Genomic DNA, 19,417 nt, shown 5'->3' with positions numbered 1-19,417 from the left:
TACGATAATAATTATATAATATTAGATTTACATTGGAAGCGCAGTGGCTAACATTTAACAATGTAATAACAATATTGGTCTAATATTGCATCAACATTAGACCAATATTGCTAAGTAGACGTCTTGGCTAAATAAAGAAAGGCGTCCATCTTACAATATTGGTTATATTAGAAATGCATTGGCCGATATTTTTCAACGCAAAGCCAATATTGGCCATGGAATAATTGTATATATTGCACGATAATAATTATATAATATTACATTTACGTTGGAAGTCCAACATTTAACAATGTAATAACAATATTGGTCTAATATTGCGTCAATATTAGATCAGTATTGCTAAATAGACGTCTTGGCTAAATAAGAAAAGGCGTTCATCTTACAATATCGGGCCAATATTGGCAAGACTAGATTGACATTATTTCCCAATATTGCGCCAATATATTGTGCTACTAAGGTTAGTACACGTTTTACTAGTAAAATGTATGGTTACATTTCAAAGAACTTTCACAAAATTCTCCGAAATGCCATGGCGTACGACGATTACATGATTTTCAGGATGAGGGAACATAACTGTTGCATATACCACAATCAAACGTTATAATAAATGTGCGCCACAGAAAGACAGTCTTCCCAACATTCGCGAACAGTTGAGATAGAAATTCTGTTTCTATTATTTAAATTGAATAAACACAAAACACACGCGATTTCGCAGCATTGGCTATTCATTTACGTATCTCAGTTGTTTTTACGTAGCTAGAAAATTGTTGCTGCAGCTGCAAGATTTTCTCGAGTGTAATCGAGGGAATCTGTAATCGAGGGGAGGCTCGCGATGTCTCGAAACATCACGTACAACGTAATAAAATACAGAATAATTTCTGGAGAAAATTAAATTTTCGCGGGCGCGTCACGTGCTTCCTTTATACATTTATTCTCTCTCTCAATTTCAGCGTCGTTGATATGGCTGGATGTTTCACTTGATTTCAGAGGAGAACACTTTATCCGAACGAAGTTGAACGATGGTAAAGTGTATACCCAATATCCTACCGTGTAACAACGGAAATTTATATTGTTCTCCGGCAAAGTATACAATAAATAGAAGTATACAGTGGCCCCAAGAAAGGATCCGAACGGTTTCATTCAATTTATAGATGTATCCTCGTTCGTTTACTTTCAAAGCCACTCTATATCTCGAAAAGACAAACATATAAAGCAATCTCCGAAGTCATTCCTCCTCGCGATTCCTGTCATAACGCGAAAACAATCCTCCGTATTCGCCCAGCTCGGCTCGAAGCTCTCTAGTGCATAATGGCGCTTATCGACCTTCCGTTCTACAAACCGCGACAAGACGTCCAGAAAAAGATTTATCTAGGTTTAACAAATGAGATACGTTGAGGTCACGTTTCTTCGAATCCACTAAATTTTTATGTACTAAAACACTTGCTAGATTTCGACAAATGGATACGAATTCTCTTGGGAATTGCAGAAAAAGATTTATTTAGGTTAAACAAATGAAATACGTTGAAGTCACGTTTCTTCGAATCTACTAAGTTTCTACGTGCTTGTAAAACATTTGCTAGATTTGAAGAAATGGACGTGAACTCTCTAGGAAATTGCAGTCTCACAATCAAGCAAAAGTTTTGGTTAAGGTAAAGAAATTATCTCTTTGAAAATGAATCAAAGTCTAGGTAAAATTTCAAGAAGCTCTCGCAATGTTCTTGAAAACGCCACGTTGTCCCACGATCACACGACCGTCAGGGTAAATTTTGGGAGAAAATTTTCTCCGTGTAGGGTCGAGATTCAAATGAAGTAACAATTACAATATCGCGCTTTCATTAATATCGCAATTAGCGCGAAATTACTTGAACGTATGAAAATTGATTTCCGACCACACTTTGCACACGCGGAACAAGACACTTTATTGAAGTTCGTCTGACTCCGCCGCGCGGTAACTACTTCACGTCTTACCTCGCTAACGGTAACTACTTGCAACGAAGATTAAGCAAATTTGCTAACTTCTACCAGCTCCGTCTGTCTCTATATTACATCGGCAGCGCCGATTGTAATCGCAGTTGGCGGGGAAAAGAGGCCTAGCGCGGGGAAGCGCGCAGCAACGAAGGAGAAAAATAATCCGCGGGCGCTCGCGGACGATTGTCGACCGCGACACTCGCGGGGGATTTCGACGTCGATTGACTTGGTCGTTGAAATAATCCTCGCCGGGCTCGCGCGGCTTTAACATTTCCCGATAAGCAAAATATATCGCCCCGGCCAGCGTTTGACGTCGCCCCCGAGATATATGGTTCTCGCTAACACCCCCCGAGAGTCACGAAAGTCGACGGTAAATTTTCGCGCCGCGCGTTTCCCCGCACACGGGGAGAAAAATATCGAATATTTTCGACGGAGGAGCGCGCCATATCGCGAGCAAGGAACGAGCGAGGAATTTCGGAGTCCGGCGCGGTCCGAGGCGGTAAATCTCCTTCCCGTCGTCCTCCGCGATCGAGACGGTCCCCGTTCCGTCCGTTTAAAATTCCGCGTCGGCTGCGTTTGAAAGTCGCATTTAAAAGTTCGCCCAAACCGTGACGCCCTTGTCAATTCTCCAAGTCCGCTATACGCGCGCCGTCAGACGCGCCATAACTTTGCGGCGCGTAATCGTTCGACTCTTTCAATGCGAGAGATATTCTTTCTCTCTTACCTTGTCGCGCTCTTGCGCGACGAATACGCGCGCGAGATATTTTGCAACCTATAGAAGCCCGATGTTGAACGAAATGTTTCCTTCGAGACGATCAATTCGAAACTGGCACTGCGCTCTCGATCAAACTTTTAATTTCGATTCGTCGCGCGTGTACCCGCGACAAATGGCGCGCGCCGTAACGCCTTCGGTCGCGACAGATCGACTCTCAATTGGCGAACGAGCTCATCCGAATTACGATCGGGGGACCCGGGGACACATCCCGGATACGATATACCGCCCGCGGGAGAAGGGATTAATCCTGAGAAAAATTTACGGCCGCAAAGGAGATATCGGCGCTGTCGGGGCCGCCTGTGTATACGCACATCGTTCTCGGGATTTATGTCCTAAGGAGCAAAACGGCGACGAGTAATGGCGCGGCGATACAGCTCGCGGAGACTGACAGGTGAAATACGGAACAGATCCGAGCGTTTTGTTCAAGTCGCGCCGACGGAGGAAGCACGGCCGGGCGAATTATGGGCGACGCTGTGTCGGCTCTCTCTCTCTCTCTCTCTCTCTCTCTCTCTCTCTCTCTCTCTCTCTCTCTCTCTTTTTCTCTCCACGGGAATCCGATTCCGCTTCCCGTCCTTTCTCCTTGTCTCTCGCTTCCTCCCCCGCGGAATCCCGCCGCGAAGCGGTGCTCCCGATACCCGACCGCATCCCAGACGATTTCCACGCGTGCGTGTACAACACGCGGGGAGCGCGATAAAGCTCTCCGGAGCCACCTTTCGCTGGCGCGCCGTATAACGCGCGACACCATTTTTTCACGGCGATATATCTGCCAGGCGTATTTATCTCGCCCGTGATTCGCCCGGCGGCGCGATGCCGAGATGTAATTAAGTCGGACGCGCTTTTTTCGCCGCGCTCGTTTAGCCGCGTGAGGGAACGGGATTCCTTTCCGAGGGCGCAGCGTTCTTTTTCACGCGATTTCAGAGAGACGCGCGATAGAAAACTGATACGATTAATCGAGAGAGAAGGCATCCTTTAATTTTAAATTCTTCAGTCCTCCCCTTCCCAAAAAAAAAGATTCATTTAAGCTAAACAAGAATGAGACGTTGAAATCATGTTCCTCCGAATCTGCTAAATTTTTAGTTACTTCCACCTAAACATTTGCTAGATTTGAAGAAATTTAATTCCAATAAAATTAAATTTTGGTTAAGAAATAATTTCGTTAAAATTAGATAAAAGTCTAGCAATATGAAAATTCAATGAAAACTTGTTTGATTCAAAGAAACTTTTTCACGCAATTTCATTAGAGATGTACGATAGAAAACTGGTATGATTAACCGAGAGAGAAGGTATCCTTTAATTTTAAAGTCTTCAGTCCCTCCCGCGCCTCAGAAAAAAGATTTATTTAAGTTAAACAAGAGTGAGATACGTTGAAATCATGTTCCTCCGAATCTGCCAAATCTTTAGTTACTTCCACCTAAACATTTGCTAGATGTGAAGAAATTTGATTCCAATGGAATAAAATTTTGATCAAGGTAAATAAATCATTCAAGGCTCTCGCACAAATTTCCTCATTGTCGCTGATAATTTGGTACAAGCTTAAAGCCTCTCGTCAAAGCCAGAATCGCTACGTTGATAACATTATTTGAACACATTTAATTAGAGAAGATTTGCCGTTCACACTATCATTCGCATAAGAAATCTTTCTTAATCTTGGACCACAAGATGAAAGATCCGTGCAACAGTGTCGTAAAAACATTAATAAAATATATAGAGTTCTCCAGGGAAAAGAAAGTCGCGCGAGAAATATGTGGGCCGCGGTTTTACGTGCCATTCGTGGCGACGGCGGTCCGAGTGAGAACTCGTTGATCGGCTCGTCGCGAGACACAAAATTCTCATGTGTCGGGCTTTCAATCCACGAAATCCTCGCGCAAGGAAGGACGCGAGATCGAGATCGCTGAAATACGGCGGATTACCTCATTCCGATAGGTCGATTTTTCACGAAGGCATGACGAAAGAGAGATGTCGGATGACGTTGCGGTGAATCTCGGTGAATCAATCTCTGTCTCGTTACAAACGCCCTTCATCCGACTTCATGAAGTCGTACGTTCTCCTTCGATATTTTGTCAGGATCGATCGTCCGCTCCCACGTACCGTGGAGCTGCTCCTCGCCCGAGCAGTCGAGGAGGATTAATAACTATCGTGTGTTTCGCACGTAACATCGGAGGACTAATTAATCGCCTGTCGGCTTTTATATGAGAAGGTAGGGATCGAGATATTAATAAGCTCACCGCGCACGAGGATAGCTAGGATTGCCGCCAGGTTTCTGGGATTGCGAAAGTTAGTAACGACGCTCTTAATTATGTCGATATCGCTAATGCTGAGGAAGATGGAGTCTTATTGCCGACATTATTCGTACCCTCGGCAACAATGCCGCGACAACGATGACGTTTCCGGCAAATCAATGTAATGACGCGGATCAGCGCGAATATTGGGAAATTCGTAATTGTAGAATTACACGAGTGCCAATGAAACGCCACGCTTGCTCGTCTGAGTTACAAAGGTGCGGTCGCGATGGTCTTTCGGAGAGATTGTGCTTATTACGGAAACTTGGAATTCTGAGAATTAGCAACGAAATGCGTTACACGCCAATAACCGAGTCCGCAACTTCGTCTATTAAACTTTGCGGAAATAGCCACGTGGACTGCAATAACAGCTGTTCCGTAATTGGATAGCAGCTTCATTGATTACCCTCATTCCTAGAGATTAGCTCTCACCTGTTCTCTTTATCTTTATTATACTTCAATAAATATCACTGTGCGCCCACTGGGCGAAAAGCCGCGTGCAACGCCCGCTATTACGCAGATTACGCCATAATGCGGTCACATCGGCGACGTAAAACAGTGACATATTCCAATTACGCTAACGAATGGAACGAAGTTACGGGCCGATTTTTTTTCCACCGGCCTCGCGGGCCACGGCGGTATAAACTTGGCGCGACGCGAGAGTTGATCATCCGGATAATTAATTTACATCGCCCGTGTTACCGCCATAAATTTGCGGCGAAATTCCGCGGCGGTATCTCTCGGCGCTGTACACACCGTAGTTCGCGTTAATCGATTAATTGGCCAGTCTCCAATCTTATCCCTCCGTCAGCGTTTCGTGGCCCGTCGAGCGACCGGCGCGAAGGCTTCGAAGGCTTCAAACAAGAATTGCCTCTTGAGCGTCGGGTGAAAAGAAGAAAGGAGAAACACCAAGTGCAGCAAGCTTCGGCGAGCTGTTCTATTATCGAAGGGAGAAAACCGAATTAATGAGGATTAACGCTAATCGACGTTGCAACCGTCCCTCAGAGTTCTGATAATCGCCCGAGGGTAATTAAATTAAACATAATTAGAGTGCGGCATCAGAAGGCTATAAAAGTGGGTCTTCGCGAGGATTAACGCGCCAAGTTAAATCACTTTTGTAAACTTGGGTGTTACGAGCTTGACGCCGCTCCTTATCACATAATTTCTCTCATAGTTATTATAGCTAATAAATGGATACATATCAACTGCAAAAAAAAAGAATATATGCTATCTCCTATTTTATATTACATTTTATTTTACAATGCGTACAGCTTTATTATTTTACTGCTCATTTTTCAAAAATAATACCCGCCCATAGATTCGATATTCAAACTTTTCATTAATGCCAGAGGCAGCGGCGACAAAAAATATTTTTATTGCTAAAAAAAGGGACCGGGGGTGATATAATTCACTGATATTTTTTAATTAGTTCAGTTTATGTCGCGTCACATGATAAAACACAATAAATGAAATCCAACGACGATAAACCATCCCCCTTGACATAAAAACGTCGACGTGTTCGCTTTATTACGCTGAACGACAATGTGCATTACGGATCATAAAGCAATCAGTAGGCGGCGGCATAAAAATGCGCCGTGAATCTCCTCGAAAGCGCGGAATATTAAGTTTACACAGGATATCTCAGAACCGCGTGGACGAATAGATCCCTTGAGGAATTTGATATTGATTTTCGCTGAACGGGAAAAGTCGAAAGACGCAACGTTCGCACTGTGGTAACACACTTGTTTCGCGTATCTTCATCGCACGCACGTGATATTAAATCAAATCCTTCATTTGCATCAAGTGCGGCATTAAAAGAGAAATGAGAAACGGCTTTCAAAAGTTTTTTTATTGATGATTTTATGTACTTACGTTGGTGATAATAATTTCTAACAATTTTATGTCGTTACTTCCGACTTTGTGGCAACTAGCACATTGCTACGATCGATCGAGATAATAAACGCGATACTTGAATATTTCGCAAATGAATTTCGATTAATTGTTACAAAATCTCGAATGCAGCTGTGAAAATTTGATATGTACGCAGAGAAAAAGGTTTCCTTGGATTCAGTATTCCTATTTATTTGATCGAGACTTGTTTCACTGAAACAACATGTGTTTATACGAAACATTATTTGTGTGAAGAAAAATCTAGTTGTTTCACTCAAACAATCTCTATTATTTGATAGAAAAGAAATACCATTATTTCAAGTAATATCTTTCAATTACACAATTATATTATTTGGCCAGGCGCCTGTAAAGTTCGGTGCTGCCACTAGGTGGCCGCCGAACTCGTAAGTAAAATCACGGCGGCCAGACATAAGCGACGCAGTCTAATCATTTAATGTCTACTCTTTATTTCGGAACCTAGTGTACTAATTCAGTGTTGATCTTTCTTCTTCTAAAGAAGAAAAAAATTATAACGTAGAGGGAAAAATATGTATGTTAGTACATTTTTTTTTCCAAATATTTTCTATCAAACGATAGTGTTGCTCGAATAAAACAATAATATCGTTGAAATCACAGAGAATGTACCTTTTGTTTCAAACAAATATTTTATTTCAGACGAAGATATATATTATTATATTTCAAATTGAAACAAATGATTTGTTTGGACGGTTCCAAATATCAAATTTATTTGAGCGCAACAAAGTTTATTAAATCGAAAGAAATCGTTTTCTCTGTGTAATAAAGGTGAAATTAAAAGAGAGCAAGAGAGAGAGCGTGGCGACACACCCCGGTCTCATCGTCGCCGAACACTTTGGACTGTTCGACTATCTGGCGCGATTATTATGGCGATCTTTAATGAAATTACGAGATTAATCAAAGTGAAGCCCTCCCTGAGCTGTAACGCTGACACCGGCGCAAGGTCGACCCTTAATTTACCAGCGTATAATTCCAAGCTGGCAGGTGACCCTCGAGGACCGTCTTGGCGTTAACGAGCCGCTCTCGTCTGTGGGATCGAGAGTGGCGAAAAGCCTCGAGGGTGCTCGTATTTTAGGAACCAATCGAGTGTTGCCGGGGTGCGGCTAAGAAGCGAGTGTTCTCTCGGCGCCGTTGGGACGACGCCGCACTCAGTGCAGAAGCGGTGGGACAGGGTTGCGGAGGGCGAGGGGTGGGGGCTTCATCGATTTCTTACCCCGTGGCCCAGTAACGCGTTTCGTGGGACCGTCGTGTACCGTCATTGGGTGTAGCTACCCCCCAACGACGAGAGAGGGTCTTGATGCACCGCAGAGGATGCACCGAGCTCCGAGAGGAAATCGCCGATCGTCTCTTCGATCGTTCGCGACGAGTTTTTGCGACGGCGGCGCTTAATCCTCTCGTTAGCACGCAGGATTTTGTCGTTTCAGCGCGGCAAATCTTTTGCGACATTAGCCGGGGGAACTTTACGTCATTACAAGTGTCGTAAATACAGCTTCGAACGGGCGAGCTTGCTCTCTAATAATAAAATCCTAATCAATTTGTACAACGAACTAGAACATTGTTACGAGGGCTATTTAGTAAAATAATAAATCGTAGAATTAGAAACAAAAATTACTTAACAGCCGTTGTATGTTATTGGCTCGAAGCGACATTTACGTTTGTTTAGTATTGCATCAAGTTTCATTAATATACGTAAATAATTGAATAATTAATTCGGATGTTTATCAGCATTAAGCTGCTTGCTGCTGATTAATTTGCCAATTTGCGGGCGCGTTTGTAGTGACATTGCGCATTTTTATCGTGGTACGAATAATTTCCATTATCAAAAGTGTTTCAATCCAAGATTGTTTTTTTATTTACGATCAAACATTGCCACCGTGTGCGCAATCTAGGTTACACCCACAGAAAAAATTTAAGGATCCAATGCTGTTACACTTCCATAGATCATAAAATACGATCGACATTTATTGTAGAGAAAAATAAAGATTTCTTTATTTATAGAAAGGAATATTTTAATCTTAAATGAAAAATTCTAAAATCTAGAATAAAATAATACTAAGATGGAGGGAAAATTTATTCTAAACGCAAGAATATATAAACTTACTCTTGTCACAATATAGTAAGTCAATCTTTTTAATTCGACAGAGGAGAATAAGAATTATTGATTTAATTTTGATGGTGTCCGATTTTTATACTAAACGAGGTTGTGAGAAATAGAAATGCGCCAGGAATATATTTTGCCTCGGTAACAGAAATCCTTTCCGAGGGTGTAATATTAATTAATTGTAAATGCCCAGAATATAGCTAACTTACGCGCCACAATGATCTTTTACTTGGCAAGAGAATAGCGTTTCTTTAAAGAGAAACACATCGAACTTGCCATTTGGCGCGCGCCGGTTAAAAACTTGGTCGTTAAACAAGACGAGAACGAAAGACGCGGCAGCTCGAGTGGAACCAGAAACTTTCCAAGAGCGCGGCGACAGTTACATGTGTTTAATTCCAGAGTGTGCATCATCGTCGCTTCCCGAGGATGATAAATTCCCGCGACTATATAAAACTCGCTCTCGCCCGCGAAAAATGCGCGATCCATCTCGATTATGGTAATCTAGTATCGCATTACCGCGGCGCACGATTCGCGTTTAGTGCTAAACGCAAACGCATCGTGCAACGTGTAAAGTTGATGCAATCTATTAAAAGGAAAGCTGACGTTCCCCCGCTAACAATGATGTACAACCGGGGCGGGTAACATTTACGATAAGCGCAATGATGAATTATCATTACGTAAATTTCGCCTATCACGATCCTCCTCGTGCGCTCGCGTGCTCTGTGTACACGCGCGTCCGGTACGTAACTTCATCCCAGTTACGTCGGAAGCTGCGAGCTTACGAATCAATCATGTTTGCCGGCCGTTATCGCCGCGATCTTCGCGAAAATGAGCCGTAGTGTGTTTCCCAGGGTCTCCTAGCGACTGCCGGCGATAAGTTTCTTCTTTAACGGCGACGGTTTAATAACGGCTCGTCTCGAGTCTTAATGGCAATCCCGTGTAATAACAGATTTTCTCCCGCCGGATTGCCTCGTGCAGTTTAATTGCGCATATTGATGGCACGGCGCGCAGCCACCTCCGTTACGCGGAGTTCACTTAGATCTACGTAAGCTCTAGAATTACGTTGCGCGTGATAATGTCTAAATCGCATTCGTATAATTTGCAGCAATATTTCTTGACTGGCCCGCGTTCGAAACCGCGGACCCGGCGAGCTGAAATATTGATTCGGTAAACAAGAAACTCGATCATGCGTTTGCGCTATAATCCTCAATTAATGTATTTCCTAAGTGCATTCGTATTGATGTTGAATAATAAATAGCCTCGCAACAAATTAAATAACAATACAAATAGCTTAGACAAATCTGTCGTTTAAACGGACAATAAATTGTGGACAATAAAAATGTTCCATTCGCCGCGAGAAAAATCGCCGGGCGATATTAATTCTCGCTGACGGCGAATGCATTTACACTCGCAGCTCGAACGATACGAAAAGCATGGCGATAATAATTGTGGTGAGGGCGATAGGAGCCTTTGACGAATTTTTTAGGATATTTGAACGCGTTTGCGCTAGGATGGAAAAGAACAAGTACACACCTTTGACAATGACATCACAATAATTAAAAGTAAAACCGCAGCGTTGGTTGTTACATGTGTTTAATATTCAAAAGGTGTGCCCTCGTTCTTTTCCATCCACATGCAAACACATTCAAGTATCGTAAAAGACTCGTCAAAGGCTCCTATCGCCATAATTAATATTATTGCTCTTACACAGAGCCTTCACTTAATATAATTTGAAGAGCACGGTTTTTCATGATCGCGATTTGTAAAGTAGCCCCTTGTGCGGGATAACTCGAAGCTTAATTTCAAGATTAAGAGTATAATTATGGCGGGGGATCCTCCCGGATGTAATTAACTCTCAATTAAATTAAACGACAGTCATGCACTCGCAACGTTGGGGTCCACACGTGTTCTCCGTTTCTAAACTACCTCGCACTCCGCGGAGTGGCGTGAAAGGACGGGACTCGCGCTCGGATTAACTTAATCAACCGAGTGTTTGCCGAGCAAAGGAAACGGGGCACGGGTAGTTGAAGCAGGGCGGAGAATCCTTGGCAGGGGCGACTCTCCGGGGCACAAATTGGCCGCGCGGCGTATCGTCGGCATCGGGAACGGACACGGGGAATACATTTTAATGGATCTCTCTCTCTCTCTCTCTCCCGTTAATACGCTCGATGTACGCGCGTTCCGCTACATAACGGCGCACGATTTCGCTAAATAAATACACGCTCGATTTGCGCTGCGTGCTTTTTAAACGGCTGTCGCAGCTGGGACGAGTGAGCGATGAGGCGCGGACTCGAACATCCGCCGGATAAAGCGCGGGCTCTCGTCGATTTAATTCGGCGATTAATTAAAACAAATTCGCCGCCGGTTAATCGCATTATACGGGCGTCGTCTGAACTTTTAATAACGCGGCACACAGCGTAATTAATCGTACGTTTAAATCCCTTTATAATGGACCGCGGCGTACCGGCGAGCCGATAAAATGACAAACATTCCTTGTGCATTATGCCGCGGATTATGCAAAATTTATGCGGAACTGATCGATGTTTACCGCTCTCCTTACCCCCATAAAATGCGGTTAAGGGCTTAATGTACCAATCCAGGGGAAAAAAAGAGCTCCCGCAATTATACATTTTTCTTCTAGCGGGCAACCTAGTTCCATCAATAAACGTCTACTTCTGGAATGAAGTGCCGTTATCTGAAACTACTTAACCTTTTTGCTCGCGGCGACCGGTAATTGCCCATCTTAAATTTCCGTAGTGGGGCGAAAAAATGATTAACGGTCCGGGATTCTTTATCATCCAAGTTCCGTGCTTTAGTGCAAAGTGCATTAAGACCAAGCCGCGAGAATGCATAACGCGAGGAATAAAGTTGGGGGTGGCCGTGCCCCAAGCCCTAGGAAATTCCTTTCCTTTACGACTTGATACGAAGTAAGAACTTCTTCTCGGTGCGACTAGCGACAGGTTCAATGACAATGTACGTTTGATCAAGCGTGCGGTTGTTTTTATATCTTGCGCAAGATTAAGCTGCATTTGTAGCTTCAACGGAAACATTCGGCGAATAAGGAATATTTACCTTTCGAAACACTTGTCTACTTGGAAATTAAGAAGATGCTTTTTTACTTTAAATTATTTTACAGTGCTTTGTTCTCTGTAAAGTTGTGAATGTCTCGATACATCGCAATGAATTTTAGATCGTGTAGGAATCGTCACTTTTCAGGCGAGATTTTAAGTTTCAATTAATTATCAAAACTTTCCCGCGAATGTTCAAAGAACTTGTGTAGCGTCTAATAGTTCGCTGATGTAAAAGAATAAAACGTATTTCTATTATTATCCGTGAGTGGCAAAAATTGTCCCGGCTGAGCAAAACTTTGTCTCGACGTAATTTGTAAAAGTCTGACTTGTTTGTAGCCATTTTTGAAACTAGCAACGCAACACTTCCGACGGCGTCTAACGTGTCAAACATTTTCCTTCGCTTTCCAATTCTATGTAAAATTGGTCTAATGTTATATTCTTTTGATGTGTTACAGTAACAAAATTCATTCGCATTGGGATAGCCGACAAGAACGATAATCCCCCATACTTCGACAAGGGCCTCTACGAGGCTGAGGTAGACGAGAATGAGGACATTCAGCACACGGTGCTCACCGTCACCGCCAAAGATCACGACGAGTGTAAGTAACTGGCCTCTTTGGCAATGCTTATCCCATTAATTGTCATCACTCCGTTCCCGCGTGATATAAAGTATGCTGAGAATATTCGCGGTCCGTGTATCTTTTCAATATTTTAACTATGTTGGTGCGATACTTGCCGTGCCCGCATGTGTATCTTGGAAATATTTGCGCGTCCGATCGCAAATATACGCAGTGTTAATTCTAACGTGCGAGGTAATTAGGGAGATACGGCGAGGGAATTTCGTACCGCGGTCTCATTTGTCACAGCATGACAAGTCTAACATTATGAGATAGACATTCTCGCGAATACAATTGCGAACGTCATTCTCGACTATTACATCTCGTGCACAAAGGGATCGCCATTTCCGAAAATTCAAATCGTTCCATTATTCTAGCTCATTGTATGGCGAAATTAATAATTATGCATATACCACGGTGATGTTTGCATCACTGCGTTTTAAATTCGGCAGCGAAATGTGGATCGCGTAGTTACGCACGTTCAAGAAAGTATCTTACCAACGCAAGTGGATTTCTAGGTGTCGCGACAAAAATTTATCGCTATTTTTTTTGTATTTGTTGGAAAATTATTTGTAGCAAAATTTCTAGCAGCAACATTCTAGCGACACCTCCTGCAAAGTCTAGGTTTCCCGACTAAATATGCATCGGTGGTTAAAAATGAATTTCGATACCACAGCTAGAACAAATAACTGTTTATGTATCGAACGTTGTAATGGATAGGCGTCGCAGAAAAACTTTCCAGATAGAAATTCTGTTTCTGTTATTCAAATTGATCCAATACAAAACGTAAGCCATTTCGCGGTATTGGTTATTCATTTGTATATCTCAGTTATTTTTTCGATTCGGTACGAAAATTGTTGCTGCAAGGTCATTGTTTTCAGTGCACAATACACGTTCCGAGCGTAAATTAAATAAAACGTTATTCTCAACTATTACATTCCATACACAAAAGGATCGCCATGTCCAAAAATTAAAATCGTCCCATCATTCTGACTCCTGTCGAAATTAATATACACATGTACCATGGCGACGTTTGCCTCGCAGGGGGATGCGTTTAAATTCGATAGCGAAACGCAGATCGCGTAGCTACGCACGCTCAAGAAAGTATCTGACTAACGCAAGTAGATTTCTAGGTGTCGCAACAAAAATCTATCGCTATTTCTTTATATCTGTTAGAAAATTACAAAATTTATAGCAGCAACATTCTAGCGATACCTTCTGCAACGTTTAGGTTTCACGACTAAATATGCATCGTTGGATAAAAGTGAATTTCGGTACCACAGCTAGAAAACAATCTTTGCAAGGAATAACTGTTTATGTATCACAATCAAACGTTGTAATGGATAGGCGTCGCAGAAAAACTTTGCAGATAGAAATTCTGTTTCTGTTATTCAAATTGATACAAAACGTAAGCCGCGGTATTGGTTATTCATTTGTATATCTCAGTTATTTTTTCGATTCGGTACGAAAATTGTTGCTGCAAGGTCATTGTTTTCAGTGCACAATACACGTTCCGAGCGTAAATTAAATAAAACGTTATTCTCAACTATTACATTCCATACACAGAAGGATCCAAAAATTAAAATCGTCCCATCATTCTGACTCCTGTCGAAATTAATAATTACGCAGGTACCATGGCGACGTTTGCCTCGCAGGGGGATGCGTTTAAATTCGATAGTGAAACGCGGATCGCGGAGTTACGCACAATACATTCCGAACACGTGAATTAAATAAAGAATCTTGTCCACTCTCATCTCACGTCTCGCACGTAAAATGATTGTCATTAAAAAAAAATTTATAAACCATTCCATTACTCTTACTTATGGTGCACCGAAGTTAATTACGCTATAGAAACACCCGCCTCGCAGCGAGTGCATTCGGTAGTAAAACGCGGAGCGCGTAGTTACGCGCGGAACGTTCCGGAAGCAAATTAAATAAAGCCTCATCCCATTTACTCTATTTCGATATTTAATCTTTTTCAGTAATACACGTAAACAGGTCATTATATGCGAGTTTTCACGGCAATTCGGAAACGTTTAAATTACGGCCCAACAAATAACCGCGGTGCATGTGAGGGCAGTGTTTACGTTTGCGTTATTTACGTTTACAAAATACGCAAAAGATGTTTAAATTAAATGCATACCGCATTCTTTTCAAACTGAACGTACATACAGTGCTGACGTTGTGCGAATAACACTAAAGAAACGGTATGATTGTGATCACAGTCCGTTAACAAATAAAACGTATCGTTCCTCCCGCGTGCCTGTGCTGTTTAGATATTTGCGTTATTCTATTTAAAAATTATGAATAACATTACGTAACTTGGACCGCGTATCAGAATATATTTGGATATCACTTGAAGTCGTAATATTATTACTCAATAATTAGTTGCGCATATTAACGCATTGAAAAAAATAGTAGGCAATAGTAATGGTATATGTTAAATGTATAATAAACAAGGTGGTTTTATTAAAATAATTGAGAAAATTAGTACGAGAGAAGTAGATTTTTAATTTCGGTAAATTAACTGATTTTAGCAGTCAAACTACCTACTACGTTAAATTAACAGGCTTACATGAAGATAACTCACTGTATTTAACAGGAAGTATAAACCTTGTTTTATACTCGACCGTTTCTTATTTCATAAATCAGTTGCATCTGTATGTTGCATCAACCATCCCTAAGCTGGGTAAGGCGTCGCAAATTTACTTTTGTGCTTAACATCAATTTTCTCTTAACTGGTTATTGCTATCCCAACGACCTTTGTGCAAGAGGTTTGCCAGATATATGTCTTATGAAGCGATTATTTAAATTGCATTGGAAAAATCGCCCGAAACACTTTTAAGAAAAGAAGCGTGACTTCCAAACCCGGTCTCCCCTACGTCTGAAAAGGCTGGAAAAGCAAGAACCCATACAGCACGCATGGCTAAAGGACATCTTTAAGGCGCCTTTAGATATGTGTGTGTAAAAGACGACTTAAAGGTGTCTTAAAGACGCCGTATGGGAATTGTGTTAGTAAGAAGGGATATACCCTTAAATTTTGGCGCATTCGGATTATCGCCCGGATCGATCTGAAATAGAATTTACCGGACACCATTATTGTCAGGCAACTTTTACAAGAGTCCCGCATCTTGGGAAACGGGAAATTATCGCGAACTGGATCGAAAGTATCGAGTGGACTTGGAAACGGTGATCGATCGAAGGCGGCCACCTCCCCGCGCTAACGTCCCCCGGAACTTTTCTTATTCGATAAAACTCGCCCCAAGCGCGAGAGAACTTTTATCTCAGAATTCATTCGATTACAACGAAAGCGTCGTTGGATGGAGAGTCTCGCGCCTCGCTTTTATTAAAAGCGCGCTCCTTTCTGTCGCAGCCTCGCGTATTCGATACGAGATCACGAGCGGGAACATAGGCGGCGCATTCGCCGTGAAAAACATGACCGGCGCCATTTACGTCGCGGGTGCATTGGACTATGAGACGAGAAAGAGGGTAGGTATCGCCATAAATGTCATCCGAGCGTGCCGCTCGAACGCCTCTCTACACTTTGTAGCTGTTTAGCATTTTCGTTTATTCGGAAATCATTCGGGACGTTTCGTTCGTTAAAAAAAATGATTCTGTCAATTCTTTGCTTTTCATTTCTGTCGCATCGCTTGAAAATAATTGAAGAGTGCGAGATTAAACAATTAATTCGACGGGCAATTTGTTGAAAATATGTAAATATAAATATAGCAATGTCAGATTTATTTCACGCATGCTGTTTGCGTTTCACAATAAATTTTTATCAGTGGAAACATATCAGTATAACATTGCAATTGATAATGATATGATAATTGATACCGTGACAATCGAGTTAATTACACCAATAGATAATTGATATGACAATCGAGTCATAACAATTACGTCGATTGGTAATTGATATAGCGTGTCAATGGCGTTAATTGCCCTGTCATTTCTTCGCGCGCGTGAAAGTCCGCGTTTAAGATACTGAATATCTTGTGGACCGTGCGGTATTTCACGACAAAATTCGCGCGTGTGTCTTGCAGTACGAGCTTCGGCTTACTGCGTCGGACAACTTGAAGGAGAATTACACGACAGTTGTAATTCACGTGAAGGACGTAAACGACAACCCGCCCGTCTTCGAGCGACCAAATTACAGAACACAAATTACCGAGGAGGACGACAGGACTTTGCCGAAACGCGTTCTCGGGGTAATTGCTCTCCCTATGTAATCGTTACATCGAACTTTTGCAAATTATGTACTCCAGAGGAACGTTTGCCCCGTTCGTATGGCGAGTTTGCGGCCAATTAGCAAGTAATATTTGAATCGCAGGTACTCGCGACCGACGGGGATAAAGATAGGCCGCAAAACATTGTCTACTTCCTGACTGGGCAAGGTATCGATTCCGAGAATCCGGCGAACAGCAAGTTCGACATCAACCGCACGAGTGGAGAGATTTTTGTCCTAAAGGTATGTTTTTAGATTAATCGACATTTTGCCGGACTTTGCTGTTAAAGGATTAAGACCTAAACCGATTGCGCGATGATTGTCACGTGTGAAAGCGTTGCATTATGTCACAGCTGCATCATTTCGTGTATACTCGTTAACATAATTGTTTGCAAAAATTTCAAGCCAACACTAGATGCAACTATTTCTGAGCGTCGCGACATAGAAAGCGTAAATTCGCTTTAAACATTTAATATTAAAAAATTAGAAAGCACGACGGTGTGGCGTTTCTTTCATTGCGGGCCCGAAAATGGGTTGCTGCCTTTTTTCTCCCCAGAGTAGAGTGACAATAGGTGACTCTGCTCTCTAATATTAATCCGGCAGAGATTTTACTTCGACAAGGATTTGACATTAGATTGCAAAACGGCGACTCAGGAAGGGCGATGATTCCGCAATGATATTTAAACACCTGGCGTAATTCAGCACCCGGCCGGCACGGGAATTAATTCTTCTGCGGCTACGGAATGCACATATTTGTGCACGTGGCGGCGGCGCGATATTGCAATGGAATAATTCAGATATCGGTGTCGCGGTACGATATTGAGTTTCGTGCAAGGACCGTGTCAATACACGACGTCCACGTCGAAGTATACGTTTGGCCGACCCCCTCAAAGGATCCGCGCGTGACTCTCCTTTTTCTCCCGGTGCAGCCGCTGGACAGAGATCAGCCGAATGGCCGGCCGCAGTGGCGGTTCACCGTGTTTGCTCAGGACGAGGGTGGAGAAGGTCTCGTGGGTTACGCCGACGTCCAAGTTAACCTCAAGGACATCAATGACAACGCCCCGATATTCCCGCAGGGTGTCTACTTCGGCAACGTCACCGAGAACGGCACCGCAGGTTTGTGGGAGATGGCCGATGGGGCAATACACGGGCGCGGTTACGTTCCCATGCTATCAGAGTTGCGCTGATTATATTCCCGTTCCGTGGCTGCTATAACGCGGAGATCTACGCGCGTCGGCAATTTGCATATCTTACGGCTCGCGATAAAGATGGGGGGGAAAAAAATAGAGATCGGTCGCTCGTTCGCTCGCCAATCGGGAATTTCGCAGCGGGAGAATTGACCCGGAGGATCTTTTGCCAGGAATGGTGGTGATGACGATGACGGCTGTGGATTACGACGACCCGCACGAAGGCACGAACGCAAAACTTATCTATTCCATTGAGAAGAACGTCATCGAGGAGGAGACTGGCTCGCCCATTTTCGAAATTGAATCGGAAACTGGCGTGATCAAGACCGCCGTGTGCTGCCTGGACCGAGAACGCACCCCGGATTATTCTATACAGGTCGTCGCGATGGATGGAGGGGGGTTAAAGGGTAAAATCCTTTCAGTGTTATTTCAATTCCAATGAGCTTCGTATTTCCCTTTTCAATCGCGGCCATTAATAATCATCGCGGTCGTAGCTGTCGCAGTGTACAAAACGAATGATTTACTAACCGGCCCCAGCTTCCGTCCAGAATCGATCAATTTTTATTCTCCTGCGAAATGTTATCCGGTAAAATATTCCTTCCAGCGCGGGTAAAAGGACGTCGATTATCTTTCTATCATATATTCTACGCTCGTTTACTAAAAAACATTACCGTCCGTTCTCCCCATGCGTTTTTTATCACTTAGATTCTGGATGTTCGTCTGTATTCACGTACGAAAGTCGAAAGTCCGAGCCGCCGTGTGCGTGAAACGGCCACAGATATTTCCGCGAGCAATGCAGTTTTGCATCTTTTAAGAGCCGCCCAGGATATTCCACAGGGAGGCGTCGTTGCAAGCATTTCTATATGCATTTCTTGGCAGGCACCGGGACGGCATCGATACGGGTCAAAGACATAAACGACATGCCGCCGCAATTCACGAAGGACGAGTGGTTTACAGAAGTGGACGAGACGGAAGGGCCAGATCTGCCAGAGATGCCGATACTCACCGTGACCGTCCACGATGAAGACGAGACCAATAAATTCCAGTACAAGGTACCGTCTCGCACTCGCGGCATCGAATTTTCGATCGATTTTCGAAATAGGACGCTTAAGTCGTCTGTTTTACCGACACATTCGAATGTAGTTTTTGCGCTGCTGAATCTTTTTATTAGTTTCTACGCCTAAAATAATACCAGGATAAGTTGCGGACCGCATAGCAGAACGTTTTTATACTTGAAACACTCGGGTCAGAAGTCTAATGAGAAAGTT

The 19,417-nt window shown here is 43.0% G+C and overlaps 1 protein-coding gene across 2 annotated transcripts in view; it reads left to right on the top strand.

Moving 5' to 3' along the window:
- LOC105562063 (neural-cadherin-like) overlaps nucleotides 1–19,417 on the top strand; it is a 179,836-nt gene that overhangs the window by 148,371 nt on the left and 12,048 nt on the right. For both annotated transcript variants that reach the window (XM_012012569.1, XM_012012570.1), the window contains 7 exons: nucleotides 12,576–12,719; nucleotides 16,111–16,226; nucleotides 16,781–16,945; nucleotides 17,068–17,205; nucleotides 17,892–18,078; nucleotides 18,323–18,556; nucleotides 19,029–19,201. In XM_012012569.1, coding sequence (XP_011867959.1) covers nucleotides 12,576–12,719; nucleotides 16,111–16,226; nucleotides 16,781–16,945; nucleotides 17,068–17,205; nucleotides 17,892–18,078; nucleotides 18,323–18,556; nucleotides 19,029–19,201 — 1,157 coding nt within the window. The remainder of the gene's footprint in view (nucleotides 1–12,575; nucleotides 12,720–16,110; nucleotides 16,227–16,780; nucleotides 16,946–17,067; nucleotides 17,206–17,891; nucleotides 18,079–18,322; nucleotides 18,557–19,028; nucleotides 19,202–19,417) is intronic.

This window comes from Vollenhovia emeryi, unplaced genomic scaffold (assembly GCF_000949405.1).
Source record: "Vollenhovia emeryi isolate VEMERY1.0 unplaced genomic scaffold, V.emery_V1.0 DF939196.1, whole genome shotgun sequence".
Taxonomy (NCBI): Eukaryota; Metazoa; Arthropoda; class Insecta; order Hymenoptera; family Formicidae; genus Vollenhovia; species Vollenhovia emeryi.
The sequence above is the reverse complement of the archived record's forward strand: the minus strand, read 5'-3'. Positions and strand labels throughout refer to the sequence as shown.